The 19,222-nt window shown below is 34.9% G+C and overlaps 1 protein-coding gene across 5 annotated transcripts in view; it reads right to left on the bottom strand.

Annotated features, from left to right (window-relative positions):
- The window catches only part of LOC142345804 (axonemal dynein light chain domain-containing protein 1-like), a 211,410-nt gene that overhangs the window by 25,273 nt on the left and 166,915 nt on the right, over positions 1-19,222 (bottom strand). For all 5 annotated transcript variants that reach the window (XR_012759355.1, XM_075398173.1, XM_075398175.1 and 2 more), the window contains 3 exons: positions 16,331-16,573; positions 12,049-12,158; positions 7,337-7,511 (listed from right to left, as the gene is read on the bottom strand). Coding sequence is in view for 4 of the 5 variants with exons in the window: in XM_075398173.1 (XP_075254288.1) it covers positions 7,337-7,511; positions 12,049-12,158; positions 16,331-16,573 (528 nt within the window). In the remaining variant the exon portion in view is untranslated. The remainder of the gene's footprint in view (positions 1-7,336; positions 7,512-12,048; positions 12,159-16,330; positions 16,574-19,222) is intronic.

The following is a 19,222-nucleotide window of genomic DNA, read 5'->3' as shown; positions in this document are numbered from 1 at the left end:
CTCACTACCAATCTTACAATAACATTCAGTAACATACATTATATGAAATGTACTTGCATCATGAGTTTGTTCATTAACATTATTATTTTCAAAACCAACTATTATATATTGTGGTCTTTCCATACCACTTTCCATACCTAAATCAAACAAGAAGTTACTAGCATTAGGTACGTTCTTATAAAATGTCTTTCTTTCATAATAACTGAAGTCTATATTATTCTTTTTATTTAATACTTTCTGTACAATAATTCTATTATCAATACTAGGATCAATACTAGGCACACACCATGATATATCTCTAATTTCTATATTACCATCATTAGCTACTGCATCAGCACCAGCATTAATTCTATATAGAGCTCTATCATTATTATTTCTTTTTAATATTAGTTTAAATCCTAAACCATATATAATCTTTTTTAAATCATTCACAAAACCAAATAGATCACTCATCTTAACCATCATATACATATGACCTCGTTCGGCAGCAGCATGATCACCTTTAAGTTGACTATCTCTATTACCTTGATTTCTAACAAAACCACTCTGATATTCATCATCAGTACTAGTTAATAACTTATACATCAATAGATTAGGATGACAATGATCTATATATTCAATGGTCCTACCACCACTAGTTTCAAGTTTAACTGAACTAAACAATGCCATCATACAATAATTAACTAATCTAATATTAGCATTATTAGCAAATACACCCCCAGCATCATCTGATACAACAAACTCTATCTCTAGATATGAATCGTGTATATTTAAATGATTCTCTTCTCTATTGAGTATAATATTAATGTTAGTATTGATTGTATTCATTGTTGCCAGATTATTTGGTTTATACTTTATAATCTTACTTTTGTGTATATCATTATTATAACCATAAGTTGCATCCAAATCAAAATCCATTTTTATTAGATAAAAAATGACTGATAACTTAATCACCGGAGGTGCAACTTCGTTGATCTTATGGGAACTACAGAAGATACATGATGCTTTAACTAAAACTAAAGAAGAACACACACTTAACTTTAGAATGATAAAGCCAACAGAAAAGTTTAACTTTAGTGAACCTATACTTAATAAAACAAAATTAGGTTTAATTAGATTATCAGTTTATAACTCAGTGTTTAATGTGAATAGAATGAACAATCAACTCATATATGATACCCAAGGTGAAACATGGTCAAATACCCGTCTTTTAGGTATTACACCAGGTGCATATGAATTATATGAAATAGCAGAATTAATAAAAGAAGAAACTAATGGTAATGTTATAATAGAAATTGATAAGAATACAATGAAAAGTTTAATGGAAGTAAAACAAGGTGCAATTAACTTTGACATAGAAAATTCAATAGCCCCACTACTAGGATTTAGAAAAATAGTTTATAATAAAGGTAAATATACATCTCAGAAAATTGTTGATATTATGGGTTTTAGTAATATTAACATTCATTGTAATGTGATATCTGGTGTTAAAGATAATGGTAAGGATACAGACATATTATATACTTTTAATCTAACTGAACCACCAGGTTACTTGATAAATATTATACCAACTAATATCTTATATCAAAATGTAACTAAAGATAGAATAGAATATTTAGAGTTTCATATTAAAGATGAGCATGGAAGACCTATAGACTTTAATGGTGATGTATTAAGTTTTACTTTACATCTGACATAGTCAGCTGGGCGAAGCCCCATCAGTGAAGCTGCTTCGCAGATCTGGTGTAACCAGCAACAACTTCGTTGATCTAATATAGTTAGCAGACGAAGGTCTGTTTGATTTAGTTACAGACTTAGACTTAGACTTTACTTAGACTTAGGCTTAGACATAGTCATAGATTTAGACTTAGACTTAGACTTATCTGCGAACGAGCTCTGCTCGTGGTAAGCCAAGCAGGTTCCCTGATTGGTGTAACCACTTCGTGGATACTTAAACTAAACTACAAAACTCTCCGATCCCAATTAATTCTTAGTTTACCATTAATATTTTTATTTTTAGTTATATCAATGACAATGTAATTATAAGGCTCTTTCCATACCTTATTACATATATTAGCAAAATCATTATAACTAAGTTCCACATTATTAAAGAAATCTTGATATATAGATATGAGGGCTTTACCTCTCTGTTCAAATAAAATAAATAGATTACAGTTCTCTCTAACACTCTGCCTATCCAGAGAGAACAGGTTTTGATTAAGATATATCATATTACAATTATTATGTCTACCCCTACAAAAGTATTCATTAATAACTGGTTCTTTGGCTCTAACATCATCGCATATCATTAGTTTCTTTAAGTCTTTGGGTAGTTTATCAGGAGATGGTAAATCTTTTATATCTTTAATAAATTCAACATCTGCTTTTGGGTTTATTCTTTCTATACCATGGTACTGATCACCAGTAGGTCCAATGATATATAGCTTATCAAAGTATATACCAGCTAGAATTAGTTTTTTCAATAAGAATGTCTTACCACATTCACTAGGACCAGATATTATACATCTAAAGTTATCTGGGAATGCGGCTTCAGTAATTATATCATCATCATTTAACCATGAATATAGATCATCATTTATATTAATGGCAATAGGACTTGTTTGGATTATATTACTTCTTGGTGGTGATATATCCAGATTAGGACTACTTCGCGGATTATAACTACCCCCTTGATTATAACTACTTCTCTGATAGATAGTCTCATCATTATAATTATCATAAACATTGACATTATCATTATCATTAGCATTAACATTATTAGCAAAGCTACTTCGTAGATCATTATCATTATCATTATCATTAAACTTAACATTATCATTATCAATAACTTTATCGTTATCATTAATTTTATCGTTATCATTAACTTTATCATCTGTGAAGCAGGTTGGCATGCCACGGACGGAGTCCGTTCCCTGATTATCATTAACTTTATCATTATTAGCAAAGCTACTTCGTAGATCATTAACTTTATCATTACAACCCAAACAGAAACACTCATTATACATTCCTGGATATTTACATTGATTAACTAGAATTTTCAAAGCATTGTTAATTCTAAATCCTCTATCAATAAGATAGATCATGTATAAGCAATAAGCCCCACAATAAGATTCATCATATTGTTGTATTCTTTCATTAGAGCCTAGATTGACATACTCTTCTAAGAATAATGGAGGAGTTTCTATACCAAAACTATCAAAGTAATACACTGGACCACCTTCTCTTCTTATAACTAAAACCCAATGTGTACCTTCAGTTGGATGTAAATTTACAATAATGTTGGAGTTGGGTTCACTTACGTTATTTGGAGTCTGATCTCTCATTACAATTTCAATTGGTGTTAGACTTATATCTTTACCTATATCTTTTATTTTGATATCACTCATAGCACTATTATTAATATTAAATTTATTATTGAATTCCTCAAAAGTTAGGATAAGCATTTTCTTATAAATATTATTAATGTTTAATTATAACTCTAATTATAAGTCTAAATATAACTCCGATTATAGTCTAATTATGGCGAAGCATGGTCGAAGACCCATAACTCTAATTATGGCTAAGCATCGGTGGAACCGTTACACGGATGGTCGAAGACCCATAAGTCTAATTATGTCTATATTTATCTATGTTTTCATTTATAAAAATGGAGACAGGTAGCGTGGCTATAATTTTTATTTTCCTAATTATATTTTGTTTTATAGTATATGATTCAATACCGAGTAAATATGCAAAACTAGAAGAAAGCTTTGGTGGATTTATGAATAGGAGTCTAGTTAGATTTGAATATGAAAAGTCACCATTACACACTATTGTCTATGGTGGAACTGGTACGGGTAAAACATATTTTGTTAGACAATACTTAAAATTATACTCAGTCCAAAATCAAGATCCGCGAAGTGGTTACACCGATCAGGATCAAAATCAAAATCAAGATCAAAATCAAAATCAAGATCAAAATCAAGATCAAGATCAAAATCAAAATCAAGAACAAAATCAAGATCAAAAACAAAATCAAAATCTGCGAAGCAGTTTCACTGATCAAGATCAAAATATAGTTATAGTGTGTAAAGATGACAGAGACTGGATAAATCCCGAGACTAATAAGTTTTGTACTGGATTTAATAAATGTGATATGAATATGATCACAAAAAACAATATGCAAAAATTTCGAAATTGTGTAATAGTACTTGATGATATGGGTGATAAGTTAAATAAGGATATAGACTATTATTTTACTGAAGGTAGACATTATAATATTCAAATGATTGTAATGTGTCATAAACCAGCTCAAATAAATAATACAGCAAGAATGAGTTGTGATACTATTTATTTAACAACTTATAATGGATCTGATCTATTTAAAAACTTTAATGAGATATATAAATGTGAACATGACTTTAGTAAAATAATTAATGAGTTAAATAGTAACCATTATAATCGTACAGACGGAATGTCAGATGAACTTCGTTATGGTATAATTAAATATAATAAGAAAGAAAATACTTTTATTATTATTAATAGTAATAGAACAATAATATATGATTCAAGAGTTGGTTTCCTTGATTTAAAAGCTCTCAGTTTAAAAGATGAGTTAGGAAGAGAAGATATAAATAAACTTATAGCATATATGAAACCACTCATGATAAATGCAACAGATAGAAATACTATTAGTCATGATAATTATCAGTTTTATTTTAATAAACTTCTTACATTAAAAAGTATTAAAATACAGAATGATGTTTTAACTCAGGAAGTTCTTAAAGCAAATGGTCTTAGATTATTTTCAACTACTTTAGGTATTATAAGTTCAGGTATTATGATATATAATTTTATGAGTCCTGATATATCAGTAAGAAATGCCGGACATGTGGCAACTGCAGCGAGTACTATGTTGAATAGAACAAGTACATTATTGAACTATGGATTTGGCAGAAATCAAGATCAAGATCAAGATCAAGATCTGGAACATGAAAGGGAATATACAGATGGAGAAACATGGTCGAAGACCCATCAGCGAAGCTGTTACACTCATAAATATACTGGGATTTTAAATAAAGAGGGACGAGAGAATTTAAACAGTCTATATGTAAATAATGAAGAATTTAGAAATGAAATTATAAATTATGTTAAAAATAAAATGCAATTAAACCTTGAAGCAATTTTAGATAAGAGATGTAAAACTAATATACTCAATACGTTAGGAAATAAATATTTAGCAGAGTGTATCAAATCTAAAGATAATACTAAAGATGTAATTGAGATATTGGCTAAATATATATGTTGAGTATAATTGAAATCAGTGAACGAGCTTTGCTCGTGGTTCTCCAACGAACTTTGTTCGTGGTTTACCAAACTGTTCAACGGAGTTGTTCAACTAAGTTGTTTTGCAAATTGGTTAACCACGAGTTGACCAATTATAAATGGTTATAAAATGTTTAGAGTGTAACTATAAATGTGGAAACATTGCTTGTTTAAAATATCATTACGAATCATGTCATAAAGATAAAATTGATAAATGTATATGTGGTAATATAACAATAAGTGCTATTTGTGCTAATGATTTTTCTCCATGGGGTTGTTCTTTAAAAAATGAATCTAGCTCTAGTTCTGGTTCTGGTTCTAGCTCAAGTTCTAGCTCTAGCTCTAACTCTAGTTCTGATTCTGGTTCTAGCTCTAGTTCTGGTTCTGGTTCTGATTCTAGTTATAACACCAGTTCTAACTCAGACCCTAACCCTAACTAAAACTCAGTCCCTAACCCTAATCCTAACCCTAACCCTAATCCTAACCCTAACTATAACTCAGAAGTATTAATCAGAGAAAGGGACGAAGTCCTTGGTATCCCAACTGCCCCGCAGATCCACGAAGTGTTTACACCAATCAGAAATTGTAATAAATGTAATTATATAAAACCACTAACTGATTTTGATGAGAGTAAGTATACATGTAGAAACTGTACTTCAGCTAAAATTAATTGTCCATATTGTAATTCTGTTGTGAGATATGATGGGATACGGGCTCATGTAAAGAAACAACATCCAGGTGTAGAATTAACTAAAGGATTTAGTAGAAATCTAACTGAAAAACAAAGTTCTAGAACTGAAAGTACTTTAGCCATTAGACAAAATGAAGAAGATTGCTCATGTAAATATTATGATTTTGTATTATTTCTTATTAATAATGGAATAAATATAGAAAAAGTAAAAGAAAATATAAACTTATTGGAAAGTATAGATAATTTGAAATAAAAGTATAAAAAATATTAAAAAAAGGGAATCACTCCTTAAGAGTGAGAAAGAGCGATATTTTCTACTGGGGGATCACTCCGAATAAGAGTGAATCGCTCTTAAAGAGCGAAATGTAAATTTTGCTTTGATTTTTTAATTTTTTTATCTTATTTTCGATTTAAATTAATTTCTGATTAATTATTGATCCAATATAGAGAGAATAAAGACAGAATATTCAAGAAGACATTGAAAAAAAACACTTATCACTGTGTTTCCACCGATCCCAGTGTTCATTTGATGATAAAGGTATTAAAGATAGTAATGGTGAGTTTAGGTTCTATCAGTGAATTTGCAAAAGAACTTCGTTGAATTATAATATTGGTATGAGAACAAATAATAAATTATTATATTATTATAATATTTGTATGACAACATATATTAAATTATTTTTTATATTATTTTTTCTAAATCAAGTAAAAAATTACAAGAAAAAAAAATTTTGTGTAAATATCAGTCAAAATAAGGTAAATATGAAAAATGGAAAATTTGAGTAATATGTGTATATGGCTCCATGGCTCGGGGGCCCGGAGGCCACCATATACACATTACTCGTGTCTATTAATCCGGATACTTCTTTCGATAGTTCTTCAACATTTTTAGTCAAAACAGTTCAGACTTTGGTGTCTGATCTGTACGTGCCGGACCGATCTAACCTCTGATCAAGGAATTGTGCGACCATACCGTTTCTGATCAGACCATGCGAGACCCAAGAGGCCTCTCATCAGACCTGGTTTAGTGGAACAGTTTTTTGCGCGACTTTCACGCGATCATTGTCCAGACTCTGTCCAGTCTTTGGTCTCTGATCAGAACCCAGTGCGACGGTAACACTTTCAAATTGCCTTCTGTTTGATCTCAGACCGTTGGGTTTTGACAACCGTGTATCCAGTCGATTTGTTAGCGATTTACATAACAGAAAAATTTTGTCACGTTTGGAAACCTGTTTTATAACCCATTTTAAAAAAAGTTACAAACTTAAATGATTGGAGGAGGTAATATAGCATAATTATAGCATGAGTTTTATGAGCAACCTTTGCCTTCTCCGCTTCTTTCTCTTCCTCCGCTTTCTGTTTCTCCCTCTCCACTTCCCTCTTTACATTGTCCAGGTTGATGTTCGATTCCCTCAATTGTTCCATCACCTCTGCCAGCTTCTGTTCTGCCTCCAGAGCTCTTTGCTCCATGGACTGGGCACGCTTTTCAGTGTCACTAAACATTTCATTGACATCATTTTCAGCGTATTTTGTAGAATTGTAGACATTGTCAGTAGGGATCCCCAAAAGTTCTGGAAAAGAATGATCAGAAAGCTTTTTCTTAACAGGTTCAAGTCTTTTTCTTTAAGGTGCTCTTAACAGGTTCAAGTCATCGTCCGAAAGCACTGAAGAAAATATCCATCCATCCAAGCCATTTTGATTACAAGATAACTTGTCAGGCCAAACTTTGCTTTGTTCATAACTTTGTTGAATTCAAGCAGATTCGATCAAAGTTCCCGCATGAAAAGATTAGTTAAGACGAAAATGAGTTATGATGCAGACTTTGAACATACTCATGAACAAGCTTATGGTTCCGACTTTGTGATTGTTCCAACCTCCGAATTGATTTGTGGGTCATAGCTTTATGCTACCCTGGCTTTTTTTGTCAAGTCAATTTTGGCAATATCTTTTGCTGAGATACAAAAGTAGCATCATTGGGAAACTGAGCCGACTGCTGAGCACACATTTTCAGTTTTCGATTTTTCGAGAGAAAAACAAGCCCCCATTTTTTCAAACTTTTCCTCTATTCTTGCCTTTTTCATAATCAGAACGTAAAAGATTAACCTAATTTCAATATAAATTGTTTCCTCTGTCAGACTTTGAATAATTTTTTGCCATAAAACTTTAAAAAATTCAAGTTCGTAGGTTAAATCAGTTATCACTAGTAAGATACCAATCGAAATTTTTCTGTTGAATGAAATTACTTAGCATATCTCTAACCATCCTCATTTCATCAGCAAATAGTATAGTGGGCTGTAATTTTGTAGTTTTGATTTTAACGTTACGTAATTTTAAAATATGTTTGATTGTACAATTTTTTTTTGAAAAACGCTCATGAGCATTAAAAATTTTGAAATGTCAGACCGGTTGTGTAAATTGTATGTACTAGCCGACCTTCAAATTACATGTAAGACTTTGAGTCCAGTGTAAAGCTTTAGTTCGGAAAAAATTCGAGCATAAATTTTGGTTTGAGCTAAAAGCGAGCACAAAAAAATTTAGTTGAGCTTATGTCCAGCATCATTCAATTGCGTCAAATTAAAGCCGGGATAAAAATTTAGGTAGAGATAAGGTCTTTTCATAGCATTTGTCGGTCGGGCTTTGTCTCCTCATGAGTCGACGAGGTCTAAACCTTTGTCTTGCTTCTAACATAGTGAATGCATTGTCTTGCTGTGAATGCAAGTCATCATATAAGTTAAAGGGATGGCCGTGATAAAACTATGTTGTTTTTCAGGAAAAAGTGAAAATTTGTTAGCAATTGAGAAACGAAGGAATCTACCAAGGTGAGATTGGGTGGTTTTCATGCAAAATCTTGCAAACCGATTACTGTCCGGCAAAATCATGAACAAAAAATTATTATAGTGCATTTTGCGCAGAAATTTGCCCAAGACAAGTTTAATGTCTTTGAAGAGGTAAATTTTAAAAAACATAGCTGGCAGATTGCCAGAAAATAGCTTCGTAGATCTGCAGTCTAAAAAAACAGTAAAAAGACAGACCAAAAAATGTTGTCTTTTCATTGAAGGCTTATATGTTACATTTTGATTAAAAATCTGTATAAGTTTTTGCTGCCTCTATTAGCTGCTCTCAAACCTTCATTTAGACTGACACACACCCATTTGACCTTATCTCTTTGAATTAAAGTAAATTAAAGTCAATTTCAAAGTGAGGAAGTCATTTTTGAGAGTGAGGTATGTCAAGTGTGACCAGAAATTTAATCACGCGAATGAACAACAAAACTCGCTCCACTAAGAGCGAAAAATGACGTCACACACGCACTTCAGTTGAAATTGCATGGACGAATGAACAAAAAGCAGATTCGAAGTGGTTGTGACGTCATATGGTCGTAACAAAAATCGCGACGACGAAATAAAAAAACATAACAAGACAAACCCTGACGTACAATTCAAAGAATTTTCATTGACTAAACAACAAACGACTTATAACGGACTATGAGTGAATTGGGAAAAACTTTTCTAAAAAAAATCAGATAAAAAAATTGAAAAAAAAAACAATAAAATCGGTGTTAAAATGCCGCATGTGAACAAAACACCACTAGCGAGAAATGAAAATTTGGTTCACACAAAAAACTATGCCTAGAATGAGCTATTAATGGATTGGGTAAACCATTTAGAAAAAAACCCGATCCAAAAAAATTGAAAAAACAGTAAAAATCAAAGTGAAATTGCCGCATGTGAACAAAACACCACTAGCTAGAAATGAAAATTTGGTTCACACAAAAAAACTAGGCCTAGAATGAGCTATAAATGGATTGGGTAAACCATTTAGAAAAAAAAACCCAATCCAAAAAAATCGAAAAAACAGTAAAAATCAAAGTGAAATTGCCGCATGTGAACAAAAAACCACTAGCGAGAAAGCGAATTTTTGTTCAAACACCATTTTCTCACTCTACTTTAAAATTAGAGCAAAAAAATTTCATGCCGTAAAACCACTCGCTTTTTCGCTCCATTTCCGGTTTCGGCGTGACCAAAATCCCTACTCCAATTTGACTTCAAAAATCATGAAAATGTGTGAACAGATCTTAAAAAAAAGACAGCGCCCCAATACAATTCAAATTCTTTGAATTGTAAAAATCCAAGAGAAGGCCAATAATAGCCCCAGCTATCGCTGTGCGGCTATTGTTAATAAATAAATAGAGTATCTGCTTCATTAATTTTCAAAAAACTATTCCTATTATATCATTCCAATTGCTGAGAGAATAAAAAAAAGCGAATATTTTGGTTGCTGATGCTTTTCATAATGGAAAAGTGAAGGAAAACACAAATCTTGTCCCATTATTTTTTGACTTTGGAAAAAAATCTAGCCAAAAGAGTTATCGTTCTGGGAGATCTTGTAAGATGCTCACATGAAATTGACTAGTTGTTGGTAAATTACTGCAAATCAAAAACTATATTTTTTACTGTCTGACGTCTCTAATCTTCCCAATTTCAGAGCACATTTATTTTTTATCTTTCATATCAACTAGATTACTGGCATATTGGAAATCATGCAAAAAAATTGCTTGTCTACGATGCAAAACAAGTCCGAATATGCGCGCATGTATATATATTTGAACAAAAAAATTGAGGGCACTAATAATCCGTCAGTTTATTTTAGAAACAATCAGCATTTTTTAGTCGTTTTTAGAGTTTACATTACAAGCAAAGAACCAAATGGACATTGAAGATTTGCTGATCTGTCGGACAAGCAATTGCAAATATTTTAAACAGCGAAAATTTTAATATTTCGTTTTTGGAAGTTGTATCGTATCGTTTTGACAAACTACGCAGTTTGAGGTCTTCTAAAAATAACAATAGTAAGTATTTTCTCCTCATTAATGTCATAATTTTAGAAAAGTTTTAATGGTACTTTTTTGTTTTTTAAGTACCCAAATATGATCTTAGTATGTTTGCTAAGATTCCATAAAACCATATGTGATTTAGTATGTTTACTAAGAACCACAAAAGACTCAGTATGATTGCGTATGGTATTCAACCTGGGTGGACCAAAGCTTGTATTCAGAAAAAATAGCACAACTGTCGGTAAACTGTTGCAATAATATTTTTCCACAAAGTTTTTTGCAACAAATCTGCCACAGAAAAGCAAAAGAAAAATACCGTCAAAATTGTGACTTAGAATCCGCTGATTTTGGGACCTCAGGTGGAATTTTCTAATAGTTTTTCCCATAAGGATATTTCCAGACAATCTAAATGATTTTCAGCCAGTGCAACATTTTAGGTTGTTTATCTCGTTACCTTTTTGCGCCAAGAAATGGTCATGAGCAGTCGAATTTTAAATGCTTAAAGAAATCTCCCATAATGGATTTGTTAAACTTTTTTGTCGGTTTCTACAAGTCCTCTTAAAATGATTGTTTTTTTCACCTATCCATCTGCTTTTTCTTCCAGAAAAAGATGGCAATACCTTAAGTTGAGTAATTGTGTTGCTGAAATTGCTTTGGTTGTGTTTTTGCGCTTAACTTTGGCTGCAGTGTTACTAATAGAGTTGTCAGCTGGACGCAGATTTTAATTTTTTTGTTGTTAGTCCGAAGACAAATAGGATGTTTTTTACTCGTTTGGCAGTGCCTCAATGCGGTAACTAATTGAGATACTTATGCATCATTCTGATACCTATCAAAAAATTGAGTTGACCACCCGGCGCAAAGTTAACGATAAAGCGTATCCAGATGATACTCCGCCAGGATCAGAGGATACCTCTGAAGATTAGCCCATAAGAACACTTTTAATATACAGAGAATATTATTCCAAAATGCCTCAATAATCGTTTCGCCAAGTTCAAGGACCATTGCCTGGACATTTCAGTTTGTTCCCTACATTTACGATTCACACTGTTCGGGGTTGGCTTCTATGACATCACATTGTGCTATCTAGCCAACTCAACCATAGTGAGCTTTAATCTCATGAAGTTTTTGTTATCATTCATGGATGAAAAATCAATTGGAATTCAAACCGGGCTTTGGAATTCTCAGGTAAGTTTCTAACATGATTTGAGCTTGGAGCTGTTCGACGAATGCAATAGATTCGTAGGCCTGCTTGGGGTCCTCCTCTGACCCAATGTCCGCCTTTTCCTTCAAAATGGCTGTCGTCACCTCCTGAAATGTTTGGGTTTTAGAATTTATACCCCAGACTACCTCTTGACACACCCCCATTACGCTAACCTAACGGTCAAAAGCTATGATTTTTACATAGACGATATCATTAGTTATAACAATTTTGCCTAACGAGTTGCTCATAACATGCACCATTTAAAAAGCTGGTGGGAATGGAGAAATAATGGAATAGTTTTAATATATAATTTGATATGTTTTAACACAGATCTTTTAATAACACATGCGTTTAAGTTGCTCTCTTGATTTCAACAAGCAAGACGAAAATAGAAACATATTTTACACTGAATCTTGAGCACCCTAGATTGATCCCCCACCAACTTTTTTTTGGCTGTTATCATATCAGAAGCACTGTGTACGTGAGCAAATCAATTATGTAGTGGTTCTTCAGCAGCTTATGTGCATCTCAAACCGGTGAGATCTAACCAAAACGACCCCCGCCCTAGTTTTTTTTATCTGGTGGGATAAAAAAAACTTGGTAGGCAATTGCGCATTCAATGTTAACAGTTATGAAAACTAGAGATAGCAAGAAGGTTTTGTTAGCTGAGATTGACGAAACTACAGAGCTTAGTCAGGGGGCAAAACAAAGCAAATAATCTTCGGGACTGACTCAGCAAATGAATAATTTAATAATTGATGACACCGCTTCCCGTTTTCAAGTGCCCCCCAAAACAACACTTTTCTACCCCGACAAAAAAGATAAACTGTACCAGATTTCTGTTATCGAAGACCATCTTGGAAAACTAAAATTAGATATGACCAGTGGGGGTCGAACTTTGATGAGATGGTGTGCTCCAAATCAATATGGGCCTACTCGCAATTTACGCCTTTACTGTCTAAAGTGAAGACGATACCACGCGATTTAGCGACGCGGATAGACCAGATTGTGCAATCCACGAGTTCACCAAATCTAGCTGCAACAGACATAAATCTAAATGAACTCCCAGATCTCGAAACCATGAGCAGTAAGCACATCCCTACCCTAAGGTTCATTCCTGTAAAGTTTCGGGTGAGATGGTCAGAATTACTAACATCCGATATCGATGATTGCATTTCACACGCGCAATCGTTAGAAATTTGGAAAAAACTCTTTGCAATTAGCAAATGTGTTCTACGCGCGTCTAATCGTGGGGGTAAGAAACAAAAGATGCAGCAAGAGAAACAGTTGTTGAGCAGACTTGAGCGATGGAAATCAGGTGATTATGCTGTACTGTGGTACAAGGCGGCCTCAATGAAGCAGTCAAATAAAACTAGCAATGAGTCAATAGACGCTTTAGCAAGCCGCGTGAAATCTCCTTGCCTGCAGGGGCAGTTTGGGAGGGCAGCGAAAGTTCTGTCTTCTGACGGCGTGATCAGTCAAAGCGAGCAATCGCTAGTTTAACAAAATTCGTCAACTTAGCCAGCAGGGGTCAGTTTCCCGAATTCGTTGCTCCTTTACTATGTAGTGCGACACTAACTGCATTGAAAAAGTTGAAAGGTGGGGTTCGTCCTATCGCTGTTGGGGAAGTCATTTGACGTCTTATTGCTAAATGCATGGCTCGTGAAATGAATTCAGAAGCTAATGATCTATTTAACACAAAACAATTGGGAGTAGCAGTCAAGGGTGGTGCTGAGGGGATAGTACACGCAACAAGAGTTTCCTTTGAAAAACTGCAAAATTCAAAAAATTCCGAAATATTGCAAATTGATTTCAAAAATGCCTTCAATTCGGTAAAAAGAAGCAAGGTTCTGGAAGCAGTCGCAAAATTCTTACCTAGTGTTGCCCCTTTTGCGACTTTTTGCTACTCACAACACAGTCATTTGCATTTTAACAACACATACTTAAGTAGCCAATCGGGAGTTCAACAAGGGGATCCTTTGAGGCCGCTTTTGTTTTCACCAGCTCTGTAGCCAATCATTAAAGAAATTGAAAAAAAACTACCAAATCTAGTACAGCATAATTGTTATTTGGATGATGGCGTCCTTGCTGGTACTCACCAATTTTGCACAGCATTGAATTTGTTGACAAATTTGGGTGAAGGATGCGGTTTAGAGCTCAGAATAGAAAAATGTGAGCTTTGGTTACGCGTTGATCTGAACGCTATAGATAACAGAGTAAAGAGAAATAGCAAAGAAGGACTTGAGATCTTGGGCGTTGCCATGGGCAATCCCACCTTTGTTGCTGAATCTTTGAGAAAAAGAGTCAACAAAATAGAAAAACTACTCGATAACCTGGCGTATCTAGACGACCCACATTGTGCGCTTGGAATTCTTCGAAGCTGTCTTGGTGCCCCAAACATGGTATATTCCCTGCGATGTAACACTCCATCTGACGAATCCTCTGTTATTTTGAGGGATTTTGACAACCTTCAGAGAACAACATTTGAGAATATGTTAGGCACCGTTATAAGTGCCAGCGCTTGGAAGCAGGCTTGTCTACCAATAAACAAAAATGGCGTTGGTATTAGACAAGCAGTTGACCAATTGAAAGCGGCGTTTGTTGGGTCAGTATCACAGGCAGACGCTTCAGTAGAACAAATAACCGGTGAGAAAATTACAGACAACCAAATTTTCAAAGAAACAGTGGAAGAACTGAAGAATCTAGAAATTAGCCAATATACACAACACAAGATTCAGGAGGCACTTGACGACGCCTTTTTCTGACCTTCTTGGTAATCAGAAATCAAATCGGGAGAAAGCTCGTTTGCTTTCACTAACGTTGCCTCAATCTGGTGCCTGGCTTTCCGCACCTCCAATCCCTAGTCTGGGCCTTCACCTTCAGCTAAATGAATTCAGAGCCGCATTGAAGTATCGGATTGGTGTTCCCTTATACATAGAGGAACGAAAATGCCCTTACTATCAAAACGGCAGACTGGACAAGCTGGGTGATCACGCTTTAAGCTGTCATGTTCGGGGGATATGATATCGCGGCACGATAGAGTGAGGGATAGAATATTTGCTGCTTGCTCGACGGCAAAATTATCACCCGTCTGCGAACAGAAAAATTTGATTCCAGATAATAACTCAAGGCCAGGAGACATATACTTGCCCAGCTGGTCAACGGGACAACCATCTGCGTTAGACGTAACCATAACTTCCCCACTGCAGCCCAGTCTAATTTCAGATGCGGCGAGGAGGTGTGGTTTTGCTTTGACAAATGCTGAAGACAGGAAATTTGAACAAAATGCCCAAAAAAAGTGACGAAATAGGTATCCAGTTTGAACCAATCGCGTTTGAACCTTTCGGGGGCTTCTCAGTTTTGGCTCGTAAAACTTTGAAACGTATAGCCTTGCCTGCCGATAACCGAAACTTTCAACCAGCCGGTTTATCAATTGCATACAATCGGTTATTTCAAGGAGTGTCAGTGACTTTGATGAGAGGTTCAGCCACAATGCTGATCGCCAGAGATCCCCTGTTATGAGACTCATTCCTTCGACAACACCCTCAGCCCCACAATGGTTAATTTACAGTCTTGGCTCTCCCAATTTTAGTTGCCCAGTTTGCACGAAACTGCTGTGCGCGAATTTGTTTGTCACCCAATGAGTGGGGACAATGCTCATTTCTTCCGTTCAACCCGATTGTGTGGGTTGATGATGAAGAAATTTTGAAGACCCGATTGTCAGGTTTTATGGGAACAAATAAAAGGCAAATACTTAATTGCGTGGTCACCATGGTGATTTGTGGGCACAAGGCTGATCGGAAGAAAACTTTCTGAGAATCGACTGAACTCAGAAATGATTTGAACCATGATTTCCCCAACCAAGCATACCTTAAATTTAGTATTTTTTTAAAATATATATGTATATATATATATATATATATATATATATATATATATATATATATATATATATATAATTTTGCAGAAATTCTCAGAAATTCTTCGGATATTAATCCAAAAAACCAAAGTTCGACATCTTAAATAGCGATTATTTTTTATTTTTTCCAGTTATTTCAATTTATTTTTTATATATATATTTTTTAAATTCTCTGATTATCTTGCAGCTTAGATTTTGATTTGTAAAACAAATATTATTAATGAAAACAGCTTCGACGTGAACAGTAAGAAAACTGCGCTTTGAAAGAGCACGCGGCCTTGGAAATCTTTTTCAAGATAATTTTAAAACGTAGACTTAATTGTTATAATTATGCATATTATTTGCGGTTTCAACTCGTACCACGTTTTTCTGTCGCTGCTCTTCAAGGTCAAATGCTCGTACATTCTGGTCAGTGCAGACAGCTTGAACTACTTCATTGGCCGGTACTACTGGCGGCGCTGCTGCTTGACTTACACCAAGCTGACCTTGAAACTGATTCGGACCAGACGCTGCTTGTTGCTGGTTCAAATCAGATTGCTCTTTTGACAGCGCACCACCCGCAAGACTGAGGGTCGTGTTTTCTCTGTCTGCATTTGAACTCGACTGAAAATATACGAAAAGATCTGACATTTTGTAAATTTTGCTTAAAGTTGAACCTGAAGCTAATCATAATGCTAAAATTAAAGTTGATGTGATGCAGAGACATGCACATGTAATTGATTTCCTTGAGAAAACTTTGAAGGACGCAGTAATATAGTTCGTTTAAATAAGTTTTTATGCTGATTTTTGACATGAATATTGTTAAACTCTTGGAAAAATCTCTCAACTATCGAGACAAATGCAAATCTTGCTATTTTTTAGATACCTGTTAGTTTTTCTTACCATGGTTAAAAGACCTCAAGTTTTCACAGAAACATTTATGATCATTGTATGTTTCAATAATTTAGATATCTCGTCAAGATTTTTGGAAAAACCCATAGAGATATTCGAAACTACGTTCTACTGGGTGGGTTCCCTAGTCAAAAATTAATTTCAGGACAAACAATTAACATTGCGCTGTTCCTCCATGCAATGTTAATTGTTTGTCCTGAAATTAATTTTTGACTAGGGAACCCACCCAGTAGAACGTAGTTTCGAATATCTCTATGGATTTTAGCCTGTTGCGCTGTTGATTAGCCATTCAGATGCTAATACTATAGAGAAATTTAAAAAAATAAAAAACCTTGATTTAATTTTTTTAAAGCGTTCAAATGAATTTATTGCTGCGCATCTGAAGATTCCTCTTAAATCATTCTTGTAAACAGTTTCAATAATCACCGCCCATCTTTCATAAGTTTGCGGTGAAAGGAGGTGACACCTCGGCATGGGTAACAGAAATAACCATAAAAACCATCATTGAAGAAACTTTTTTGAAACGAGTATTGAAGAACGTTATCGACGCTAAACAATATAAAAAGGTTGAAGGCACTGGAGGCTTATGGAGGACCTTTTTTAGTATTTAGCAACACCACATCTGCTATTTTTGTCAAAAAAATCAACCAGCGGCAAATATTGTAGTGTTTTCCTGGGTTTTATAAATATTTATAAATATTCCATTTTTTCCAAAATTTATAAATATTTATAAAATATAAATTATTATCGAATAGCTTTATATTTAGGTTTTTAAGTAAAATATCGTAGAGTTTTAGCCTGAACTTCAAAAAAAATTTTAAAAAATTGAAAAATAGAGTTGGATTAAAAATTTATAACTTTTTATAAATTTTGCATTATTTTCTTGAATTTTATAAAAATTTATAAATAATCCATTAATTTCAAAAAATTTACAATTTTTTGTAAATTTTCCGTTAATTTTTGACTAGGGTTGGTCTGTTTGAGGAACTTCTCTGGGGCCTCTTCTTCTTTTGAGGCCTCTCTGGGACCACCACAGAATATAGGTGAAAACACTCTATCGTAATCTATATTCAAGATATAGCGTCTATATGTATACAACGTAACTGTGTAAGATCAACGTTCAAAGGCAAAAGCACTTCAGAATGCCTTGGCAAATCTAGTTAACTTTGTTAGCAGGTCTTAGTCTAGGTCACCAATTTAAACTAATTCGTTCAAAAAACCGAATTTGTTAGGCTAAGCGATCAGTTTTGAGCCATTTTGGAAGTTATTCTTAGTGGGAAATCGGCCTTTGTATTTCTCAGAAATAATACGTATGTTGCATTTAGAACGGAAAATCTAAGCGAAAGTTTTGATATAATACGCACAAAAATTCTCTATCTAGTGATATAATTTATTGAATTCAATTTACTTGGTAACGTCCTCCGGCCCGGAAGAAAATGTTGGGAGGATTGGTACAAGCTCAACGAGTGGGCGGACGAGCGATCCGTGCGTAAGACGGCGGAGCGGGCGACGCTGTCGGAGCCGTACCGAAGTTCTTCAATCCGAGCAGTTGGATAGTAACCCCTAGGGTTGCCTTCTTCAACGATCCAAACTAAATCACCGACTTTGAGGTTCTGCTCTGCAGGCGTCTGCCACTCAGATCTACGGTTCAGCGTAGGTACATACTCCTTGAGCCAACGTGCCCAAATTGCATTGGCGTATGACTGTGCGCGGGCGTACCGCTTACGATGATCAAACTCGTCGACGCCAACGATGGACGGTATTCTGGTTGCTTGGTTACCGAGTAGAAAATGATTAGGTGTTATTGCGCCTAGGTCGGACGTATCGGCGCTTACGGGCGTTAAGGGACGTGAGTTTAGTGCGTATTCGACCAGACAAAAAGTAGTGTTCAACACCTCATCTGTGAGGCGACGCGTACCGAGGATAGTGTACAGTACTCTTTTAAAACTACAAACTAACCTCTCCCAGATGCCACCTTGGTGTGGCGCACTGGGTGGATTGAACCTCCACTTAATGCCCTTATTGGCAAGTTCGGCAGCGATGTTAAGCGTATTCCATTTTTCAACACATTCACGGAGCTCTTTCTCCGCTCCAATGAAGTTCGTACCATTATCCGACCAAATCATAGCAGGAGTACCCCGACGGGAGACGAACCACTCAACTCCCATTACACAGGAACTGGTGTCCATGGACGGTACAACTTCAACATGGACAGCACGAGTAGTGAGACAAGTGAAGAGAAATCCCCACCTCTTCTCGGTAGTCCGACGAACTGTGACGTAGAATGGGCCGAAGTAATCAACCCCGGTGTTGGTAAAGGGAGGAGACTGGTATGCGAGTCTCTCCTTTGGGAGGTCTGCC

Source organism: Convolutriloba macropyga, chromosome 9, assembly GCF_964194025.1.
Source record: "Convolutriloba macropyga chromosome 9, txConMacr16.3, whole genome shotgun sequence".
NCBI classification, from domain to species: Eukaryota; Metazoa; Xenacoelomorpha; order Acoela; family Convolutidae; genus Convolutriloba; species Convolutriloba macropyga.
Note: the sequence above shows the minus strand (reverse complement) of the source record. Positions and strands in the feature narration are given on the sequence as shown.